The sequence below is a fragment of the Blennius ocellaris genome (assembly GCF_963422515.1).
Source record: "Blennius ocellaris genome assembly, chromosome: 11".
Classification (NCBI taxonomy): domain Eukaryota; kingdom Metazoa; phylum Chordata; class Actinopteri; order Blenniiformes; family Blenniidae; genus Blennius; species Blennius ocellaris.
Window position 1 is genome coordinate 24,995,883 of NC_137660.1, and position 25,476 is coordinate 25,021,358.

Here is a 25,476-nt window from a genome sequence, read left to right on the forward strand (position 1 = left end):
GAATCCAAGGTTAGCTGTTCGAACCCCAACTCCTTCTGCTCGCCTGTCAGAGTGTCCTTGGGCAAAACACTGAAACCGGAGTTACTCTTACTAATTCCCATTATATCAAGTACTAATAATAAACATAAAGTACAAATTTACCTAACAGCCAGCGACTCACATGGCAGGATGGAAGTGACTGATCATGTTTGTTCAAACAGGTGAAATGGTAACAAATACATGATGCAAAATCAGCAGGATGTTGACCTTTTTAAAAGACTCACCTTCTTAACCAGGCTGTGGGTTATATTACCATTATTTTAATTAATAATCTCTTATTTGCTATTAATTGGATTTACTGAGAAGGATGTCCTATTTATGGTCATTTTTGTTCAGAGCTTGTTTGTTCATCAAACTATGTGGAGACACATTATTAACTTCATGTAAAAATATAAAATGTATATATAAAATATGTTATAATACTAATATGATTGTGTATGTGTGTGTGTGTGTGTGCACAACAGGGAAAGAATGAAATATGTATTTTGTTTGATTTATATTATTTGTATGGAAAGTGCTGTGGGATTGATTGATTGATTGATTGATTGATTGATTGATTGACTTACAAAATCACGATATTGACACGAAGGTAAAAGATGAATAATGAATGGTGTATTTTTGGTCATAAAAAATACAAACATGTAAAAATATTCTTCACTTTAAATTACCAATAAAATGAGGAGGCTGGAGGCACTGGCTGATTTATTCCTATCATAAAAGTTCTTCAGCATAACCGAGAAGATGTGCAACTTGCAAACAAAAACAAAGGAAAGATTTAAAGAACATAACATAACAGTACCATAATGATGTTCTCTTTCTCTCCTCATCAGTCTGAAATGTAACTTTTAATTATTCTGTATTTCACAGCTTTACGGTGAATAGTACAACAGTGTACGTGTTTAATATTGTGTACATACAAGTTGTGCATAGACAGGTAACCATCCGGTTTAAAGGAAGATGCCGCAGCATATTCTTGCATATTCCCAAATACTGTAAATAGTTTATTATTTACCTTTCTTTAGCATACGCCACTGTATACGTCAGAAGTGTTTAGTGGATTATTGATGATGTTTTGGGGAAGCCAAATGGTTTAACCTTCCCTTCCTGAAGCTACTGTGCTGCACACAAGAAATTCTGTAAAACAGCAGGCTTCTGCAAATCGTTTGCATCCAGATACATTGTTTGCTTTGTGAAGTACACTTAATGTGTTGCTCTAAATAGGAGTTAATGATATTTGTGTTTGCAATACAACATCAGCCTGGTAATCGACTGGGCTTTATGTGACTACAAATAAACTTTTATTTAACATGTCCCTTACCTCCTGTGGGCTTGAAAGCCTCCCCAAGGAAAGTGTATTTAATTCGGCGGAACAAAAGTCAAAAATAAGATACTCTGCTGATTAAGAGGCCTAGAAACTTCAAACATGGTGAAAACAACCACTATATAATGTGCATTTAGAAGAAGGCTACACAAACAACAATTTACATACATAAAATACTGCTCCAATGAGGTGCCAGGAACATCTTACTTAAGTGAACCCAAACAAGAGCAATAATCAGCATTTATGCAAAAGAGTGTTCCTCTGCAGCACTCGTGACTCAATCTCCATCTTCCCTTCTAAATTAGCTCTTACTGCAAATTGTCTCCTCTGGTCTCTGTGCCCCACCCACACCTGCTTATTGACACACAAACACAATCGCAGCTGCGCACAGCGTGTGCCAGCATTTCACTCCTGATGTAACTGGATTACAAGTGGGCGGCAAAGCCTCTTTCTCCCTCCTGCTCTTGCATCCCTTTGAGTTGTCTGGAAAACAAAAGGAACAAGGTCTGCGATCAGAGTTGGAAAGAACGCATCTGTCTCACACGTTCACGAGGCCGACAGTCAGATTAAAACTTCAGGATTAGCTGTCAACAAAGATTAGCTACTTTCCGCAGATTGTGTCGGTTAACATTCTCGCTTTAGTTTCGCTAATCTGCATGTTGGACTTTGGTCTTCTGGTCATGGACTTGTATTTTTATTTTGGCTTTTACCTGCAAAGTTTTGAGATTGCAAAACAGGTTTTGGGGGAAGTCTGTATTTTTTTTTTTTTTATGAATTCGGTGTTTTGCATTTAAAAGCAGCTAATTTGTTTTTTAACACAATGTAAAGGATGGTTGCCTTACAAAGAAAAGTTTTAAAACTCGCATTGCTTCATATTGTGGTACGTGTCAGGCCCTGCATCACCTTTAATAAGACGTTTTGACAGTCAGGCAGATGTCTGCCATCCCAGATCAGCCTCCTCTGCGTCCTTCGAGTCAATCCCTTACCTAAAGACACACACACACACACACACACACACACACACACACACACACACACACACACACACACACACACACACACACACACACACACACACACACACACACACACACACACACACACACACACCCCAACTGGGTGCTGACACCAGCTATGCAGGCACACAGTAAGGTCCCCTAAGGGTGCGACTTTGCAGTCCAGCGGAAACTGCAATATAATATTCACCTCGCTGCAACACTGGGGTCACAGTCTGAGTCTCAGAATGCTGCATTTACAAAACATGAGCAAAAAAACCAAAACAATTTTCACCGCTCTATTAAGACTCATTTCACTATGAAAGCAGAACATCTATATACAGGACATGTTGACTTTACGTTGTGTGTTTTGCCTTTCTGTGTGCTTAACGTGAGTGTCTCTGTGGCTAAACAAAGACATGCGTACACATTGTGTTTGTGCGCTGTCTCATTTGTTGACTGATTTGTTTGGGCCCCTCTCTGGTTTTGGAGATAAACACATTGAGCCAGATATGAATATTCCTAATGGCTTTTTAATGTCTTCCTAATTTGCCCTTTAAAGGGCTCTAATGGACTGTCCCTATGTTTTAACAGAGAGGAGAAACAGTAGATCCGACTCATTTAGTGGTTACCTTTGAGCCTGCGCTAAAGTAGGCAGAAACATTACACTCCTTCAGATCTTTCATCGTAGGAAAAATAACATTATATCGTCTTTTGTTACCAGTCATGTCTCAAATAGTTACGGGGGGAAATGTCCAGGTGCATGGTTCAAGATTTCAACCATCATCCATGTGGGGGACATTACTTCACTCTACATAGCATGTCAAATATATACAGCAAGTGTCCATCTTTTTAAATATTGGTTACTGTTAATACTTGAATTTATATAACTTATGAGAAGAATCACATGACATTGGGCAAAAATTCCCAGACACATTTTAGCTCAGGGGCCACACAGAGTCCAATTTCATCCTGAGTGGGCCAGGCTGGTAAAACAGAAAAAAAGTGGTAAAACACTTTGGTGTGAGGCAGAGTATACGTGATGAAAACTTTGATATTTTTTCCAATTTTGGTAGTTTTGCTAGTTTGGTAGCAATGAGGTATAACTTTCATGTCGATGTATCAATTCGGATGTTATGTTCTGTGTTAATATTTCAATGCTTTCTTCGAAATTTTATGATTTGCTTGGGTCGCTTGCGGGCCGGTTTTGACTCACGGGTCTTATGTTTGACCCCCATGGCCTGAACCCTTTGATATTCCTTTTAGTTTATAGAAGTGTTCAGTTCCCTGCACTCAACCTTTTCTTTTTGTCATTTCCCATTTACCTTATTTTGACCCATTTATTAGTATTACAGTCATAAGTCAAGTCTTCATTCCCATTTATATCTTCCATTGTTATCGGGAATATGAGTCTTAAGTTTTCTGGATAAATTGGTCCTTATATGCGACGTCTGATAGTATTGATTTATACTCAACGACAGCGACTTGGGATTTTGGCAGAACAGTTTTAACAAAACTTTTCCCATACCTAATAATATGTAAACATTGTTGTTTCGGCAGCATTTTCTGAATTACATTTACTTGTGGCCGTGGTGCAGATCACATAATAACTTGAAGCCTCAGAGTAAATTTCAAAAGCTTCTTACACTGATACCTGTCAAGGTATGTTGGTGAATTTATAAGCAAAGAATAGTAAATACAAGCCTATAAATTAAAGCTACTTAAAAAAAAAAACAATCTGGGGTCTAATGAGAATTGGTTAAATCCTCAATTTGAAACAGGTACATTTTCTTATGTCCTAACAGTGACTCATAATGGATACATGCATGGATACAAATGTCAAACCGTTATCCAGTAGTTTTGTTGATGTCATCACACTCGACAGGCTCGTATGCAAAGTTGCACAGTAGAATGCTTGAGGGATGATGCTCCAAAAATAACTTTTTCCATGATTATGCACGTGTGGATTTTCCGGCACAGTGTGTAGATGATGAAATTGTGATGTAACGCTGAGACCACAGAGTGTGTCTGATAGTGTCGTCAGTGACAGGAGGTGTGAGACATATAGAAGTTAATAACCTGCGGGTCCGGTTCAGTTACACCGGAGCAGTTGGCCTCATGAATCCCGCCGATCCCCAACGTGTGTTTGAATTAATATGTATCTGCGCGCGCAATGACGGCCATGTCATTAATAATAATGTGTTCGGCCTCCCGGCATTGCCTCTCCTGTCACCATCAAAATGTATGTGTTGCTTCACAGTAGTGATCGCTTGCAGGGAAAGTGCAACGTACGTGGGTGAGAGAGTGTGAGTGGGAGGGGAAAGGTGTGAGCAGAGGTTGATTGCAAAGCCATTTCCCAAGGCTTTGTCGCGCTCTGTTAGCTGAAGAGCTCCATTTCAAAGACAATTTGTCTACTGCTGAGCACTTTAGGAAAGAGTGGCCTTGTGCTGGAGAAAGTCTGTAGTTTCGTGTGTGTGTGTGTGTGCACATGCGTGCGTGCGTGCTTGAGAAACTCGACTCCATGCACCTGCTTTCTGCACGTTATGAGCAGTTTCGCTTGACGTGAGCTCACATATGTACAATACACCCCTGTGTGTGCATGCCGATGTGTGTCGATAAAAAAAAAAAAAGAAAAGAAAAGTGATGTGAGCACAGATGCAAGCCTCTGCCAATCACCGTACAGCAGCCATCAGTGGCCGACCGAGTGGCCACATTAGCAAGGTCGCAATCTCCTCTTCAGCTCTTCACCGGCTTGGCGGCTTGCCTACACAATATTTGGAGAGGTCCTTACTGTCTTCAGACCTCAGCTCTTCGGGTGGTGATATCTAATCAAACTGCAATCTTACTTGTTTTAGAATTTGTTATTCCAATTCTCCAGTGTCTTACATTTGATTCATTTATTTTATTCAACCAGAAAAAAAAACCTTGTTGAGATTAAAAATCTCTTTTTCAAGAGTGTCCTGGCCAAGACAGGCAGCATAAAACATTTTTAGGCATGGAAGATGGTTTATCAGTAATAAAACTCAAAACATCTGCCTTCTTTCTGCCCTCTCCAAATAAAAGACATGTTCAGACTCATCAGAGAAATCACACCTTTATGATGGCAATATGTATTACTCCAGGAATTTTGCAGGCTTTTTCAGCTTTTTAAAAAAAAAAAGAAATTTTAATCAAAGACTGATCCCAATTCGTTGCTCCTGCAGCATAATTTGCCAGTGTCACGGTATCGCGCTATATAAAGAAACACTCAGTTCCAGCAACAACAATAACCACCGTGCAATGTTTTGACACGTGCAGCATTGCTGTTGAATAGAAGCAGAACTGTTCTCTAAATATCCAATTTTCTACTTTGAAGCACAAGAAAATGGTGTCATTGCCTTAACTTTGAAAAACGACAAACAACCTTCACCAAAAATTGTGCCATGCTATATTTCAAGAGAATGTCACTTTCATGTTCTTTCTGCAGACCTAAAATAATCCCTCAGGATTGTTTGTAAGGTTATTGGAGCAATTTCACAGTTACCTGTAAAGTTACCCAAGAAAACACATGAAAGTCCGGAAAATTGCCTGGAATATATCAGAGAATGGCAAATTTTTGTCACTGTATTATGAAGATATTTCAGCAAGATTTGTATTTTTGAACAATAGTTTATGTCCCATGTTTTCATTGATGTTTCTGAGAGGATTAAAAAGTGACAAGGAAATTTCAACAACTTTTTTTTTTTTGCCTTTACGACATTGATGATTACATTTTTTATTTTTTATTTTTTTTTTAATTGCAGGTATGCTGTTCTGAGAGACCCAGCAGGCTGGCTGAGTGTGAACCCTGTCAGAGGAACTGTCAACACTTCAGCCCCACTGGACCGCGAGTCTCCGTATGTCCACGACAACAAATACACAGCCGTCTTCATCGCCACGGACAACGGTAAGCTGCCATTTCCCCACTGTGACATTGTTATAGATGGTAGTTAAATACACATATCTTGTCAGGGATTTAAGTTAATCTCTAAAACCGTCAGTTTGATTAGGCGGCAGTTTATTTCGTGCTGGTTTGAACAGCTGCTCGCCATTTCATGGATCTGAAGAAGTGATTCAAGTATGTTAACACAGTCTCACCGTCATTTTACCATCCTCTTTATGCAAGTGGCAATGTGACAACTTTGTCTCTGCCAGTAGGCTCAGTCTCATTTTCATGTTGCAAAGAATCCCCCCCCCCCCGGGTGAGGAGTGTCGGTGCAAACGCAGAGTACTCTTGGAAAATGCTCACCCCTGTCTGTGGACTTCACCTCGTCGCGCTGAAACTGTCATTATCCCACGGCGACAATGGGATGGCCTTAAGTGGCACGGTGTCTGTCGGGCCATATGGTGGCTGTTTGGCAGTGGCACTGGAGCCCAAGCTTTGAGACTTTCCAAGGTGCGGATGAAAGTGTTGAGAGCTCTAATGCTTCTATACCCCCCCTTTTGGTTCTCTCACTGTCTCATCATCTCTGTGTCTCTCCCGCTCTTTGTCCCTTTTTCTCCCTCTCTCTCTCTCCCGCCTCCTATCAATCCATCTGGTCTCCTTGCGCTCTGGAGATTCTGACAGATCCATTAGAGGAACTAAGGGATTTCTATTAGTAGGCAGCAGAATAGCACTGTTGTGCTGGGGAATACGGCAGCCTTAGAAGGATGAGCGCTGAAAGAGGAGTAATGATGGGGCAGGAGGAGAAGGTGGGAGGAGGTGGAAGGGTCAGGCGAAGTAGAGAATGGAAGGGACATAAGAGATGATAACAAGAAAAAGATATAGAGCCGGGCAAGTGGGTGAGGAATCAGTGTTGAGGAAGAGGAATGGAGAGGAGCAAAATTTGTATTGGGGACAGAATATGAAGGACGGCATTGAATAATGCCTATGAAAAGGCTTTTGTAATAGTGGGACCAGGCAATTTATTACATAATCTCAGAGTTTTGACATGACATACTTTCTTCTTTTAATTAATGAAAGTTAATGCCTCATTTCAGCCGTGAGTATGTGTTCATAACTGAACCCGCTCTGACATTATGTCTTACTGTTGTCTCGCCCCTCCACTCCACGGTAAATACAATCCCAGTTGATTTTCTGCAAAATGGATTTGTTCTGACAGAAGCAGCATACAATTTCTGGTGAATTTCCTAAATAAAACCCTTTTTTCCAGCTGACTTCCTGTCATGTACCCAGTCAATCCAAGTATTTCAGAGTTTTCGATTAAAATCATAAATGTCACCTTCAAGCTGGAATGACAGGGGGGGGGGGAAATGATTCAATTGAGTCATTGATTCAGCAAAGTTGGGCTAAAATAAAATACAATATATCTACAGATAAAAAAAAGGAGAAAAACTTTGATTTCCGGGAGCAATAACAAAAAAAATCATAGCTGTTCTTCCTGTGGGGCATCATGAATGTCACATTTATGGTCATCCATTCATTACTGTAGATGTTGAGAGATTTCAGTCCGAATCAGCAGTGAACAGGTATCAACAGCGCTCTCCCTGAGCCAAAATATAACACAGCCACAACACAGCAAGATATAAATTTCTACTCTGTCCAATATATATCTGGGATGCAACTGGAATAGATTGCGAGTGTCCGTGCTGCTTTTCTAGCACCTGCTCAAATAAAGGCAAGGGGAACCATACAAATCTCAGCTCTGTCCTTAAGCAACTTACCGTTAATGTTTGAGTTTGTACATGTGCTTAAAAATATGAGCAGAATACTAATGCCTGCTTGACCTGCGTCTCAACTCTTCTTTTCTTTTTTTTTTCCTTGCATGCATTGGCAATGACAGGACAAATTTGCTCTTTCCCCATTGTGATTTGAGCAACGATGGTATGATAACCTCCTCTTGTGTGGACAACCAACAGGATATCGATTGACCCTCACATCTTCATCATTAAATGTATGTGGAGTCCTCCGATGAATACTTATCCTCTCTGCTTGACAGAAGAAGAGGGGGAGAGAGAATGGAAACTGTAAACCTATGTTACACAACCAAATGAGTTAAAGGAGAATTCAGCTTGTATTGTAGATGCAAAGGTTTGCAAAAACAACTGAGGCAACATTTAGAATATGAGAAAAAAACAAAACAGTCGTCAGACAGTAGGGTTAGATTAGTGGTGTCAAACATAAAGGCCCTATTGGCCAAAACCAGAAAACAAATGGTAAAAATTGCAAAGAAAACAGATTTTATAACAAATTTCTTTTGAGTAGCAGAAACAACAAAACACTGAAAACCGAACTGAGACATCAGTGATGCTGTCCTAAAAGACATCAATCTAGCATTAGCATCTAAGCCATGCTGTCAGGGTGAGTTTGTAAAAACATGCATAATGCAACAGCTACAGGAAAAGCTTTTTTCTGGACATTTCACTGTATTTGCATCAGAATGTTTCATCGAAATGTTGAGATTGTAGTAATTTCTGTACTAATCGCTTGGTTTTATGGAAAATCTCAACATTTTGGGCTGTTTGTGGCCCTGAACTAAAATGTGTTTGACACCCCTGGGTTAGACACCACACTGTTTTATATCATAGCTAATGCATAAGCCCTGAACCAACAATCTTACTTAAAAGCTTCTCCTTGAAAGTATTAAGGCCGCGTCTGAATTGAGAATTTTCTCCTTGTTTTCGCTGCAGGCCAGTCTCATAGCCAGTCCAAGCCCGTATGACCCCATGTGTTAATTTGAAGTATACTCTGGGTGAGTGTTTTTGCATAGTTAGCGCCAGAACGGCCTGAGCTCCCGGATAACAGCATGGGAGCACATCAACTTAAAGCAGCCCCCCAAGGCAGCAAGTGAGGATGAATGATAGGGTGAACGTGCAACAGTAAAGAATGAATGCATCCATCAATAATAGGATGTGACAGTGGCCAATATATTAAGCATCACGAGAACATTTTGTCCTTCAAGTTCATAGCTTAATGCAGAAAAGGTGGGCAGTTGTCAGGATTTAGGTTTCTTCAATACACCAATGATTGAGGATAGTCTCAGAGGTCTGCAGTGATCAGTACCTGTCAAAAGAAATCTAAGGAAGGAAAACTGGTGAACTGGCGGCAGAACCCAAGCTTATTGATGCATGTCGGGAGTGAAAAGTGGCCCGTGTGTTTAGAGCCAACAGACTGCTGCATCAGAAGCTAAAGCTGTTTCTGGTAGCAAGGTATCCGGGTTACACAGTGCATCGCAGTTTGTTGCATGGGGGGGGATCAGAGTTACTCCACAGAGTAAAACAACAAAATGTCCTTGACCGATTATATTTTATTTTGCATTACACGGATGGTGTGTTCTGCTGAGAAATCTTGGGTGCTGCCACTCATGTGTTTGTTCCCATGACATGAACCACCTGTCGCAGCAGTAAGGTAGAGTGATTTAGAAAAAAAAAAAAAAAAAAAAATTGTGGTTTTTATGACAGATATTGTAATTGCAGTTGTTTGTTTGTTTTTTTTTGTTTTTTTTCCAAGACATCAATATTATATTGTACCCCTTTCTGGTACATAACAAGTGTCCTGCTGCGAAGAACCACACAGAATATTGCTTGCATGTTATTGCCTAATGAGAAAATGAGAAATAAAGTATTTATTATACGTTTTCTAAATCATTTCAATTAATATTCAATGCAGATATCATCATCTTTAAGTCAAATACCCCTGTTTTTATAAGACATCAAACCTAAATGAATGAACACTCAAAAAGCCACATTACATATTCAATTCCATTGAATTAATGTCACAATAATGAGCATAATTACATTCCACATTATTAAAATTGCTTAGACATTTTTCTTAAGGCTTTCATGAGTTAATGGAGAGCTCATTTGGTGTGGGCTAAAGTGTAAATGATTTGCAGTAATTTTGATGCTGCTGCACACGGAGCCCAACCATTTTCAAAAAGTTGCATTTTTGGTGGAACCATTATTGTGTAAACAGACACTAAATATGCAATGAAATATTTCCATTTTCACTTGAAAACATTGCCATGTTAACAGAGCCTAAGTTTTATTAAATTTGCAACTCAATACCCAGATCTCGATTTGGTCAAGCATCTGTGGGATATGTGCTGAAAAGTCAAGTCCAATTCAGGAAGTCCTTTACCTCGCATGTCAAGAGACTCAAAGAATCTGCTGTCTCCATCTTGATGCTTGATACCAAAGCTTGCCTTCAAGTCTCTAATGGAGTCCGTGCCTCTGTGGGTGGTTGCGGCTGTTTTAGCAGTGAACGACAACAACATGGCGCGTCTGGTCATAATGTTTTGGCCCATCGATAGATAACAAAGTGGCAATAATGTCAATGTCAAAGTCTGAGGCCGTGCCTTGCGGAGAACTCACTGTGTAGTCCCGGGGCTACACTCGGTTGCCACGGTAATCAATTGCACCCGCAGAAGAATCAGATGGAGCCATTTGTCACTCTTCCATGTGTGAACTCGCATACGTGAATGAATATGTGATGTCACTCGGCGCACACGCACTTGCGCCTTCATACACATGCATGAGTGTAAATCTGTTTATTTACATGTACTGGTCACAGCAATCCCTGCAACTCTATTTGTGCGCATTTTATCCTTTCACCCGTGTGATATGTTTCTGTTCCTGAGTTAATGGCTGAGGGAGTTGCCCAACGGGAGGGGTGGAGGCGGTTCGCCTGTGCGGGGGCACCCAGCAGGCAGATGAAGCAGCAGAATATTGTTTGAGGGTTACGTCGTCCCTACCTGAGCAGAGGGCTCGATAGGCTGTTTATATAAACTCTCATCAGTAGCTGCTGGTTTGGCACGTCAACAATTTCTCTTCTGCTCTCCGATTCCCCGCTGGGACGCCAGCTGTTCCTGTATCACGCGCCGATCTCTTTTCCTTCGCATCGGCATCCGTCTCTTCGTGTTGGTGGATCCTCGCGTTTCCATGTGGGTGGATTGAAGTCGTGTGTTCATTGGTTTTTTTTGGTTGGTTTTTTTTAATGTCTTGTCCCACTTCATGCTGAGACTCTCTGGCCTGCCCCTGTGCATCCGCTCACTGCTGTGTGTTGTGGTTCAGTGTTTTTTTTTTTCTGCTCCTCATTTAAATGTTAAACTGCCTCCTGGTGGGAGCCATTTGTCATTTGGAGGCATGAATACATTATCAAAGACCCAGTGGTCTGAAACATGGCAACACACACACACATACACGCACTATCTTCTATGTCTGCTGCCATCAAACCTGTTCTTTAAAACTCTAAAGTTATGCACTAAAGAGCAGAGGCAGCTATACTTTGAACACGTTCAGAGGAGAGACCTCCATTTAGGCTCAGAGCTGAGGGTCTGCCTATCTGTATCGTGGCGAGACGCCCTCCACAACGTGAAAGGGCTTTGTTAATTACGGGAATATTAGGCATTGCACACATATATAAATGCAGTCAAACTGAGCGGTGTGACAAGTCTCGACATTGATCACAGTCACATCACATCTCCTCTGGTTTAAATCAAAAGCCGGAGGCAAGCGTGGAGAAGTGATGCTGAATTCCAATGGGTCACCGAACAAAACTCTTTGGTGCTCAGATGGATGTAAAATTAAATGAGACGTAAGGTGTGTGTGTGTGTGTGTGTGTGTGTGTGTGTGTGTGTGTGTGTGTGTGTGTGTGTGTGTGTGTGTGTGTGTGTGTGTGTGTGTGTGTGTGTGTGTGTGTGTGTGTGTGTGTGTGTGTGTGTGTGTGTGTGTGTGTGTGTGTGTGTGTGTGTGTGTGTGACAGGTCCACAGAATAGGTTCCTCATCTTCAAAAGAGAGAAAACTACAGAGTAGCGGCCAGCTGCAGCAGCTGTGTGTGTTCGGTGCACACCTTTGTGTGCCGCAACCGTCTACACGTGTCCATTTTTTTTGTGCGATAGCTGGCCGCTGCGCTGCCTCATTGCCATCCTAAGTGCTAGGAACCAGTGTGCAGCTCATTGCCATAACAGGCTCAGTAATTTTCCTGTTTCAGGCCAGACCCAGATGTAGTGGTTTCACTGCTAAGTGTCTGTCATGTCACGAGTACTCATCGAGACAGCGCCTGCCAGGCTTAACGCAGATAGATAGACTCATGTTGTGTCTTTAGCCAGCTGTGATCAGGCTGCCTCAAACTACAGTGAAGAAATAATAAAGCATGATGAGCCAGCGTGTCAGCCCAGTGCGCTGGGCCCCGTGTCCTCGGATCACACAGGGAACCGAGTAGAATAAAGCAGGACGGATCTGAAATCTCCTACTTTAGCTGTCAGTGCTTACAGAGACGAGTGTTTCACTTTCCTGCCTCCAGCTTGTTAACGGATAATGAAACTCTCACTTAACCATGATTTTGCTATTGACTGATCTATGTTTGATTAACAGGATATTCAGGAACGAGATGTTAGCTCATACAGGCATTGTGAATTCTTAAAATCAGCCTTGACTCCCTGCTGTAACTCTGCAAAGGATCCATTATGCTGCAGCCAAGAGAGCAAAGCCAAAGAGCCGACTGTGTCTGATAGAATGGTAAATACAGTACAAAAAAAAAGGGAAGCTGCGAGTCGAGGAGAGTGTGAAGGGAAATGAGTTTAAAAGACTGTGGGAGGTAAAAGAAAAAAAAAGTGATAGGTGAAAATTTAAAAAAAAAAAAAAAAAAAAAAAAAACCTGACAGGACAAAGAAATGAATTTAGGAAAGACGCTGACGGGAGGCTTCATGAGTTAGCACTCCATCAAAACGAGGTTTTATAAATTCTGGGATGGTTCGCCAGTCACATCCCTTTCTGCCTCGCTTCGTCTCTAAATCTTTCTGTTGTCAGTCTCTTCACGGAGACCAGCACAACAGAGATGAGCGCCGATGTGTGTTTTCGCCCAGCCAATCAATTATGACCTTGCGTGACACTGTGCAACAGTGACACGCGCATAAGGGACAAGTGTAGGTTAAAGTGTCAAGACATCTTGACCTAATGTAATGGTTATGCAGCGGAAAACACAGCTCAACAGTGTCTTGCCGTCTGTTGCCTGGCCTATCTCACGGCGCTGCCTCATTAACCCGGAATACTGGCTGTGTCTCTTTCACGTTGGCGCCACTTCTCCGACCCGTGTCTGTCTTTCAAAGTCCCTCCCTCACTGCCTCTGACTTTTATTTCACGGCTTGTCGGGAAACCTCTAGAGGAAGTCACCACCTTGTAAACAGACTCACATTGTGTCTGTGATTAAAGAAAACCCTTCTTTGCCTTTGCCAGGGAAGACACATCATTCTCTGTTGTTGGCTGTTATTAAAAGCACAACTCATTAAGTGTCCTTGGAATTCTGACTGATTCATCCACAGATCACAGGTTTTCTTTTCTTTTTTTTTTTTCCTGGCCAAAAAAACCCCCCAAAAAACTCTACCTGAACAATGGTTTCTGTTGGAGTGTGATGATTTTAGCCCACTCATTTAATAAAAACACAGAAACTACTGTTGAAACGTATATAGTCACTATGATTGAGCTTTGGGAAAATGACCAACACCTCCTTACACAGCGCATTGCTATCGGGATATTTTGGTGTAGTTTTAATGACAGGGATCCAAATGAAATGAGATGAGTGGGTAGTGGAGATGGAGAGGGACGGATAATGAAAGACGAAGTCAGATGATGGAATGAGGCAAACACGCCTGACGGAGACTATCTTGGAGTTTATGCCGCAAAGTATGTCATTAGACCAACACAGCAAATCTGTCAGAGGCTTAGTTTTTGATGAGGAGTCGAAGGCACCATCTGTGTATGTCAGTGTGTGTAGAGTGTGTGTGTCTATCTGAACTAGGTGGGCGTGTGGGCTGGGGGTTAGAGGGTGTATTAATTACACATCCTTGCCATTTCTCAGTTGCTTCAAAAGGCCAGTCCTCTTAATAAGTGAAAATCTGCCTGAAAATGCTCAGTTTTATTTGTGATATTTCCATCCTTCTGTGTGTCATAACAAGATCTCCGCCAAGGCACGCAGAATCTGACACTGATAATACGTGAGTGTTACTCCGTACCCAAAGAAATCTAAATTGGTCTGAATAGAAAACATGTTTTAAGGACCTTTTTATTTTAATGGGAAAGTGCAATACGTCCATGTTTTTCATGTTTTTCTCCATATAACAAACCCTGGTTAACTTTACTTCTCTGCATTGTTATATCATCTTACTTAAAGTTTAAAACAATTGACCAGCAAGTTTTGATAATGTAAGATGTTAAAAAAAGAGTAAAATTATGATTTTTTTCTGAAAAATACATCTATCTGTAACAAATAGTCGTATGTTACAGATAGATGCGAAATATCCAGTAATAATGTCATTTATGTGTTACTCCCAACTTCTGGAAGTATACAATACCATTTATACAACGCAGTCACATGCCGAAAAGGCAATGGAATAATTTCACTATTTTGAAAAATGAGGTATATTATGGGATGAAGTGTGGTGCAGAGGTTGGCACTGGTGCTTCACGGCAGGGATTTAGCGTTTTTTTTCACCAGTTTCATCACACAATCCCCAAAATTTGTATTTGAAGTTTAGTGGGAACCACTAAGGCCGTGTTTACAGGATAATGTTTCACGTGAACGCGCATCTGAATTATCCCTGAGTTGCGAATGTGAGTGTGTATGGTTGTCTGTCTCTTGTTTGTTCTGTGATACACTGGCGACCTGTCCAGGGTGCATCTGCCTTTGTTAGCCGGGATCTACTCCAGTGCCCTGCGGTAAAGTTATGAAGCAGTAAAGAAGATGGATGAATGGATGGTGACAGCAGTAGCTGTACAGGACTGACGAGAATAAACATAACAATCTTAGTCTGGATCAAACTTTTGTCAAAAAAAACAAAGCTGCCTGTTTTATGTGAGCAGCTTGCTCAGTAAAAAACAAACTTTTGCTTAAGTATTTAATCAATCCATGTCCTTCATCCTGCCCAGACTTTTGCCATCCTGCCTCAAAGCAGCAAACCTCCTACAATAAATCACTCTTATTTTGTTGTTCTCTGACATCTATCGTAACTTAATCCTGCAATATACGTGCAGAGTGGTCCATCTTGAAGCTTTTTAACTCACTATTCACATTTTCTTCATGCAGATGGCCTGGATCCGTGGCCATTTGCATTTACACCTGGTTGTCGAGTTTCCTCAGAGGCTTATTCAGTTCATATTACTCAGAGATATTCTATTTAGCTTGCAACTATTGAATGGTTTTTCATTAGATTTATGTGCATTAATTGTTCTCTCACAATCAATTCTAATGACTTAGGCTGCTCCCCCCCTCTGACTTTTCATTTAGCACTCATCAAAAGTACATAAAAATAAACTATTATAGCACGTCTCACTTCTCAGCAACTTTTCGTAAATTGCCAGTAACTTAAGCTGACTGGATATACTTTGGTGTGATTAGAGGAATATATCAAATCTTATGTCCATACCTATGATGTTGAAAAGCAATGATGGCATTCTTCAATGAGTAGAATCTGTCCACCTTCTGCTTCTGTTTTGCAGAACTTACCTGACTCTCTGCAAAAAGAAAAGCTGTGGTAGATTAAATCCGAGCTCACCGGGCATAATTTCGATGTGATGCAATCATTGTGCAAATCTGACAACCAACAGATGTAGTCTGGCTATTTCAGTGTCTCACATTCATATATCAAACACGGATATCTGGAAACTGACAGAATCCAGGCACACGTTGGTTAAATAGTCATTGTTTCTAACAAACAGGATGTCAAGATGCCGCCTGGGGGGGGGGGGGGGGGGGGGGGGGGTGACAACTATCAGAGCACAGGTGTTACTGAGAACAATGGGGATCGCACAATCCACCACAAGGACGCCAGAAAACAATGGCAGTGTGACAGTCGGGTAGAATACCGAGACTGAAGCTGAAGCAGCTAAATGACATTCACTCATCATTGATTGACTGTGAGCGTTAGCTGAGTTGAATACCAACAATCTGTCCCATATTTTAGGAATGAGGTTCACGTACATTATATTGGTGGTGGGAGAGCAGGTGCTCGGGCAGAGACTTTAATGATTTTTGAATGTCTTCCTAATTTGTTTCATAGCTGCTTATACTCATGGAACCCCAACAAAACGTGAAGCAGACGCTGTGTTTTCCAAAGAGCCTCTTTTTTTTTTTTATTTCAGCTCAGCCCATGCATAGTGTGAGCTGGATAACCCGGCTAATTAAAGTTTTGGTAGAACGCCGTTTCATTTTGATCTGGCAGCTTATCACAGAAAAAATCTTTATCAGTGTTCTTTCTTTCTTTTTTTTCAGAAGGCGAAGGGGGAGGGGAAAACAAGAAACCTCCCAAGGAGGGTAATTTTTGTGTTTAATTAGCACAAAAAGAGCTTGCAGTGTAGGCCCACTTTAAGCTCCATCAATACCCTTCTTGTATAATCACCCAGTATAATACCCAGGAAGTGATAACCTAAACTCTATTCTGGAAGTAATTTGCCAGACTAGAAGCGATGCACCTGTCCCCAGCATCACTTCTCTCCCCAAAGTCATCTCTCTTAATGACTTGTGCCTATTGTAATTGGTTCTGGCTGGTTTCATTTACAGTTCTGATCAGCCAATCAGATTAGCACGGTGTCATGCGATAGTGTTTGCTGAAGCCCCGAGGAGAGCGATGAGTGATGGGACAGAATGAAGTGGGTTATCTGAAGGGACTTTTAACAAGGTCTGGGACTTATTCTGTTACAAGACCGATAGACAAGAGCAGCGAGAAATACGACGAGAGATATGGTAACGCATCCTTCAACTTTACAGTGCGAGCAAAAATATAAAAAAAACATCACAAGCACCTACAGTTTCCAGAGAAATGCTCTGGACAAAGGAAATTGAGAGAATATACAGTTCTGCGGTGTTTTTTGATCCACAGCATTTGGTTTATTGAAGAAGAGTAACATTATATTTAACCCTCTGCCATTTTTTGTCTATTTTTTCTGAGGAAAGGGCTGTGAGACGATAAGGAATTTCTTTGGATGTAAAGTGGGTGGAAACTGAATTATTTTTTTTGGTTTAGTACGAGTCTCTCCAAGCTAAACATAGTCTCAGGTGTACTTTTTGGTAGAAACGTCAAGTTGCATAAAATCGATGATGTTCTCTCAGCATGAGAGGCCCAAGGCCAGGACAATCGCTGGACATTGTTGAGGAAATATGGAACATTTAAAAAAATTGAATTTTTGCTTGAGCGTTAGAGAAGGAGATTTTGAATGAAAACTGCAAAAGTTTAGTGGATTCAAGGTCAAATTCCGACGGGCTTAAATAAAGAATAGCAACACATCCCCCAGTAGGTTAACAATAATCATGACAGAGTGGGCTATTATCATAAAAGACGTTGTCATGCTTCCTACATCGTAAGTCAGTCCTAAATTACTGCTTGAAATATTGCAAAACATGAAACTGTGTCACAATATGTTACAACCCAAAGCTTGGAGTGGGGGGACATTAAATAATAATAATTAAAAAAATGTTTGGTTAATTAGGCAAAAAAAATTTATTTTGAGAATAAAATGACAAAGATGGAGCAAAAGGACGGCCAGAGGTTGCTGATAAACCACAGGAATTGTTTGGAAAAAGAAAAAGTATCTAATCAAGCTTAAGTATAACAAAAAATACAATACTCTGCACCAGAATAAAACTTCATAACACTGCAGCAGCATTGTACTTAGTGTACTAACATTGAGAACCTCGGTGAGTGCGTTTGTGCGTGTGGACTGCAAAAAGGATTCGGGATGTACAGACCTTGGCCCATTTCACAGGCTTCAACAGGTGAACACCCAGATTAGCATATTTTGGCAGACTTTATTGATTGCTCTTGGGGATTTTCTCCACATTGAACTCGTCGTATTTCAGATAACGACGTGCTGAGCGGTGGGCAGCTGCTGGGGGTGAGGCCACAACCAAGATGGATGCATAGGATACAGCTTGATGGAAGTTAATGACAAAATTAGAGCGGAATGCATCTTTTGCTGTGAAAAACTGGCAAATGATTGTTTGAAACTTCAAGCTGAAGTAGCAGCAGTCCACCAAACGCCTCGGGACAGAGTGTAAACCCAACGAGTTTAATCCTCTGAGGAAAGGAACTCATCGTTACAGAATATAACAAAGGAAATGTGGGTAAAAACAAGAGAAAGGTTGGGAATCGTGTGTGGGCGTGGCTTCCAGCCTAACAAAACTGTACAGAAAAACCAGAGAATGAAAAGGCAAAAACAAATCAGGCAGAGGGCAGTAACACCATATACTACCTGCTAATGTGTTATTGATCTGGATTTTTTTTTGTTGTTGTTGCTGTTCTCGGTGACAGTATAATATTGAAGTAACACTCAGCATAAATTCAGTTAATTTCACCCTTTCTTGATAGATTTATCTCTGCAGAATCTGTCCTCAGTGATTTGATCTGTCTAAATGATGCACTGCCTTCCGGTTTTTATCTCCTCAAAGAAGCACTTTGGTAAATACTGACAAGTATTTGATTAATACAACTATTAAGTAAACACATTAAAAAAAAAAAAAAGCTGATATTTTTGCCTGACGCCATACGGCTTTCAAAACAGTGTAGATTAATGATGAAACATACAGCACTTTGGCTGGATGTGTTTGAAAGCCTCAAGAGAGAAACAAAATTCACTTTCAATGCAATAGAGGAAGAGCTACAGCCGGGTGTGTGCATTATTGTTCAGCGTTGTTCAGGTGGTAATAAAGACGGAGCTTTATTTCTTTTTCCTTTGCTGGAAGACACTGTGAAGTAAAGTGCAAAATGTTTAATCAGATTTCGTTGCAATATTTCACCACTTCATATAATCACATAATTTCCCCCTGCAAATCTACCGGGCCCGGTTTCATCTCCATCCCTTCTCATTTTAGATTTTACCTTTACGTTGCCTCATTTTCCTCTTATTACCCCGCCGGAATCCACCTGTGAATTAGTCACCCTGACTGCTTAGCTGCTGCATGATATATTGTGACATTTCCCAATGAGACCGTTCCTCGTGCACACAATCCGGGCTGCCAGCTTTCTCCGGTCCCTTGCTTGTTGTGATTTCATTTCCTTCATCTGCTTTGGGTGGCTGGGGAAAATAATAATAATTGCAATAACAATGCTGAATATTTCCAGCCAAGGGCATCCTCTTCTGGTTGTGTGTGTGTTCTAATGAGAACAGGAAATATATCCACATAACAGTAGTCTTGTGGTCAGCTTTGGCCCTGCCAAACCATACAAATGAGTTGTTGTTTTTTTCTATTTATTTATTTATCCGGTGAATGTTGCAGTGATCAGTGCTGTTGCCAGAAACAAAATAATTATCTTTTTGCCCAAAAATGATATTTTCCCCATTGCTTTTCAAATTCCCTGCGCTTCCCATTCCCACGTTCTCTCACAAAAACTCCATTGCTGCAACACATTTTTATTTCCCCCCCCCCCCCAAGAGGAGAGACCAAGTGCAAACAGACCATGCCTTTTTTACACTCACTCACGCCATGCAGGGGTAGAAATTGGTATATTTCCAACCACTGCTGGTCACAACCCTGTCTTTCATTCCTCTTCTACAACAGTGAGTAGAAAACGTCAGACGACAACAAAAAAAGAGCGGAAAAAAATAAATAAAGTGATAACAACGGAGAGTGACAGTCAGACAGAAAGCAAGCATTAGCCTACAGCCAAAGTGTTGGGAGCAAAAGAGTGTTTCGGGGGGTGGTAGATGGAGAGATTTGAGGAGAAAGGGAGGGAAGAGAGAGAGAAAGGAAGCCGAGTTTGTTGCCTGTAGCTGTGGATTAGCCTCGACGGCCCCAGGAGTCAATCAGTCTGCTTGCTCCTCTCATCTCTGGGCAGACTGGAGAATAACAGGGCTGTCTAACTGCCAGCCGGGGGCAGGTGAAGGTGTCAGGAGGAGTAGTGGTGGACGGTGGAGGTGGAGCAAAAGAGCAAAGCCTGAAGGAAGAGTTTCAGTCGAGAATTTTTTCTGGCTTACCACCGTTGCAGCATCCATCCTGTATGCGTGCACTGCTGTGACTGTCTAACCCAGTGCTTCTCAAATGGTGGGGCGAGCCCCCCTGGGGGGGCGTGGTGGGGTGTCAGGGGGGGCGTGAGGCAGGCGCAACTTTCAGTATTAGTGTCTTTGTTCATGCTTGAACGATAAAAAAAAGGGCCTCCAGCTCATTTTATGAATTTATTTTGATAAACAGGCGATTGTATGCAGAATGCTGGTGCCAACAACTCATACAGTGGTTTATACAGATAAATAAATAAATATTATCAGGTTCTCAATGGTAGTACAATTCGGGGGGGGGGGGTGCTGAAATTTTTTTTGTCCTCTAGGGGGGGCGTGACAGAAAATAATTGAGAACCACTGGTCTAACCCAACATTTCCATAGTATTTCTCAATCTACAAATAGTATTCCAATAAGAAAATGATGCTGATACAATAAATAATGCAGTAAATGTGATTTGTGTGTTGAACCCTGGTGGTGAATGGAAAGCTGAGTTCTGAAACGACACAGGTTTATTGGTTTAGATTCCTGCCCTCCCAAGAGGACATGAACTCTGGGTAATTACCCAAAGGAGCAGAGTGTGGTTACCAGCAGACGGAATGGGTTTTTTTCTTCACAGGGTGGTGGACCTCACTCTTTCAGGTGTGGTGGGGGAGTTCCGCCATCAAGGGACGCATGACTCCTTTTGAAAGGAAACCAACTCAGGTGGTTTGGGCAGCGGATTAGAAATGTCCTCCCATCAGCTTCTGAGGGAAATGTACCAGGCAGAGTCTACCGGGACGACGACCTCAGGTTGTCCTCTGAAGGAGCCGGGGAGAGTTGAAGGGAACACAGACGTTTGGTTTTAACAGTAAAGAGGAATGTGGCTGGATGAATTGATTACATTCACATTTACTCCAGGTCTTGCCGAGTTGATCACTTACTCATCCAATTTATCAGCTGCGCTGAGACCCCATTTATTGACAATGTTTTCAAGTGAAAATGGAAAGCTTCGCTTGGGTTTTTGGGTTCACAAGGTGGAACTTTTGAAAACTCTGTGGAAATGCGGAAAACACAACTTTTCTGAAATTCTGCTACAGCTCAGTACTTCTGCACATGTGTGAGTAGATGGACAATGTTTTCCTCCAGTGTCATGACTCTCTCTATTCTACAGGGACTTGGTAGTTTCCTAATCAAACTGGGACGTCTGTTCATACGTATGTCTGTGTAATTATTATTGTTCATGTTTATAGTGGGTGTTTCATTACAAAAACCAACAGCAGCACCCACCAGTGGCCCAACATGTCACTTTAGCCCAACTTTTCAGAAATAAAAATGCTAACAACGATGCATTTTCACTTGAAACGCTGTCATGTAAACGGGACCTTAGTCTAACTCAAGGTTGCTGGTATTTAGAGTAAATGCAAGCTGGTTGTATGGTGAAAAGTATATTCTGGTCGAGACGCCTAGAAATACACAATCACATTCGCATTCACAACTCGTATTTAAAGTCACTGATCGGCCTAATTAGTGTTTTGTTGTGGGAGTTCGAGCCCCGGCAAGAGAAAACCTTTGCACACACAGAGAAAATAGAAAAACTGCAGTTTATTAACTCGCCCAGTGAGACATTTATTTATCTGTTTATAGTCTACATACATTTTTTTTGTTTGCTTGTTTCACAAGTTTATTTTCATATACATTTCATCATACAAGTTGTATTGTATGTTTTGTTTGTTTGTTTGTTTTTAATTAATTCAATAACAGATAATTAAATTCAGGATAGTCGGCGATCCTCTCTGAAATTCTATTGTAGTTTATGATTGAGAATTATTCATTTATTTTTCACTTGTCAGTACTCAAAACAAAGCGAGTGGAATTCAAGCTTCTTACAAATCCCGTAAAGGCAGGAGAGCATTAGAAGCGATTTGAAGAGATTGGCATACTTTACCCGAATCCTCCCAAATTGACCACTGAGCTGAAAAGAGTTTGCTTTATTTTAGAGTTTGTCTTCTGCAAGCGAGAGTTTCTTGTCTGAATGGGCTCCCAGGCATTTGCTCTTTTTAACACAGAAGGTCTGCTTTGATAGGGACAATTAAGCCTAATCTCATTTGCTAATTAGTGTAATTTCTGCTCTGAAACCAATTTATTTGAATCGATCCCCACTTGAGTAGAGTTAATTTTAGCTTTAACTTGTTAAATTTTTTTTCCAGTGAAAATAGTACATCATTTATTATCTCATTTGTACTGAAACTACTCATCGTTTGAATAAAAAAGTCACTTCGCTTCTCTTAGTTTCACAACTTTCTGACTTTATCCCTGCGACCTAATTAACGCCTAAACAATGAAGATAAATAAGGGCTGCGGAGCAAAATGTGCAGGGATTTCCATTTCTACAATTATGCCATTTTACCCTCTCGCTAAGTTGCTAAAGCCATGGAGCCTCAGGGGTGACGGGATTACATGGATTTTACGAATCTTAAACTTCTTAAAACATGCTGAGGGGAAGTTACCTGATGCAAAGCAACAACCAGGATTGAGGAGAAATGGGACTGTAATGAAAACAAGTAGGCATGTCCTGCTCTTAATAAACACCAACTCTGTAGAATTGAGAACAGTGCAGCAAAGTTATTGTTAAATCTTGTCAAACTTTCTAACATGTTAGCCTAACGTGATCTAAATTGGTTGAAGGATTTGATGAACTTTTCCAGAGGATGGATCATATGGTTTTCAATTGTTCTTTTTGAGTTGGATATTATTTCTTTATTTTTTGTTGAGGTTATGGTTCTTCAGGTTTTACATTGACTGGTATCGAACATGGGTGTCAAACACTTTTGATTTCAGAGGCCACATGCAGCCCAATTTCATCTTGAGTGGACCGAATCACTAAAATAGTGCCATAAAAATGTTTTAATAAAAACTTCAAAGTTTTTCTTTGTTGTGATGCAGAGCATATATGATGAAAACACTATATTTTCACAAAACCAAACAATTACTGCTGAAAATTAACACAAGCTCAATATTAAAATGTAATTAAATTAAAATTATGAAACCTTCTGATGAATACAGTGAAATGACCAACAGTATTTGTTCTTTTGCTCTTCCATTATGGTTGTCTATATAAATTCTTGTTGGCCAGCAATGAGGCACATATCTTTCATGGCAGCGTCAGTGATATCTCAGCTTTGTTCTCAGTGTTGTTTCTGCCATATTTAGAAAAGTTGTTAAAAAGTACATTTCTTTAGAATTTTCCCAGTTTGGTTTGGTGTCCTGTTAAGTTTCTCTCTGTATAAAACATCTAGAAAGGACTGTGTTGAGGTAGTGCTATATAAATAAAGTTCAATTGAATTGCATTGAATTGAATTGAATTGGTCGTTTTGGCAGGCTGGATTAGAGCCTATATTGCAGGTTTTGGCCCACAGGTCTTATGTTTGACACTCCTGGTGTAGAATTCATGAGGCACGGGAGCGTTCAGGAGGCATTGCTTCAGATTTAAATGAAATGGGAGTGTAATTGTGAATAATAGTTCAGATATATGGAAAATATTGACTTGAGCAAAGGTTTAGAGCAGGTTTGTTGACTGAGGGGCCTTTAATATCATATAGCTTTTTTTTTTTTTGTTATTTCCATGAAGAAAGAAAGAAAGAAAGAAAGAAACTCAGAGTGGTTTAATTAAATATTTTCCATTAAATCTGTTGCCTGCTAAATAAAATATCCACTGATAACTAAACGGATGCAAAGTAAACGACTCAATCTTTGATCACAACAACTAGAGAGCTGAGTGATAATATATTAATCGGCTTGCAGCTCTGCATATTAAGGGGGCAGTAGCTGGTGATGGAATGTAAGTTAACAGACCTGAAACAACTGCTAAACTCCCGTGCACACCAGTTATCTGCTTTGTCTGTTGTTTCATTCTCCACCGAGGACGCCATAAAGACTGACAGTCTGCAGGATTAGCAAAACAGCATTTGCTAAAAACAACAAAATAATTCAGTAAGTCACTTTAAAGAGCAATACTTAGAGGGAAAGACTTTTAAATGACACACACACACACAGCTCTCAGGATTATACACAGCCCCCGAGAGGCAATGCGCACTCCACTCCTGTCCTCATTTTAATCTCGCTTTAAATTGACGTTGCTTGTCTGCGCTGTATTTCCTTTTTCTTTTATTTTTTCTTTTTATTGGTCTCAGAATTAATTTTTTTCCAGCTGCGTCTGCGTGTAGATTGAAACCTCTTAATTACACGAGAACTCTGTCTTACCATTGTGCAAGGACACAATTGGAGGACGGACTTTTACGCTCAGAGGCTTCTTCACCCCGAAAAAACTCATCTCCTCCCACCGCCACAGCAAATCCCTCCCTATTGAATATCACCCACTTTACACTTGACGTTCTTTGTTGCCCCTAACGCGCAGGGGCGGGATGTACACTGTGTTGCTGCGAAGATCCATAAATTACCTGTCTCCTTCAGAAAACTTGCAACGTGTTAAATCCGAACTTTGGTGACAAAGCGGTGTGAAGCCGAGGCCAGCAGACAAGCTCCATTTCATGCCGGAGCGGCGCCGACCAATGACACTACTGTGATGCAACGCCGATAATGAGGAGTGGGAGCAGAGAAATCGAGTGATTAGGTGTGAGGAGGATTCATTTTAGAAGACAAACAGCTTCATTTAAAGTTAGTCAAGCACACAGGAACCCTCCTCTTACTAGAAATGGGTTGGAATTTGCATCCTTTCCCCACTGGGGGGGGGGGATCTGAGCCCCGACTCTCTCACTTCTCTTGTGATAATAGATTATCTGAGGTATCGCCTGAAGAGTTACTGTCTTTGATTTGCTTTTTGAGCACAATTCCGTCTGCATTTGCTGAAGTAATTTCTCTTCGCCGTTGATCTGCTGCCGATATTGTCACGGCCATAGTTATCTACAGTATATAAGGGGCTGTTTGCTGGTTTTTGTTTCATTGCATACAGGGTATGAGAGATGAAATCGCAGTAATTTCACGTTTATTAAACGGCAGAAATGCCAAACTGACGACCATTATATTTGATTCCTCCCCTATCGCTCACGGTCACAATGTGCTGATTTAGTTTTTTACAGCCCGCAATGAAATTAAAGTTTTGAGGTTAGTGAAGTAGATCGTGATTATTATCTCCTAAACACTCTCAGTAGTTCAAGATATGATTTCTCTGCAGCCTGCCA

The 25,476-nt window shown here is 40.9% G+C and overlaps 1 protein-coding gene across 1 annotated transcript in view; it reads left to right on the plus strand.

The window, feature by feature from the left end:
- Nucleotides 1–25,476, plus strand: part of cdh13 (cadherin 13, H-cadherin (heart)) — a 397,592-nt gene that overhangs the window by 298,682 nt on the left and 73,434 nt on the right. The window contains exon 10 of the mRNA XM_080504779.1: nt 6,138–6,280. Coding sequence (XP_080360905.1) covers nt 6,138–6,280 — 143 coding nt within the window. The remainder of the gene's footprint in view (nt 1–6,137; nt 6,281–25,476) is intronic.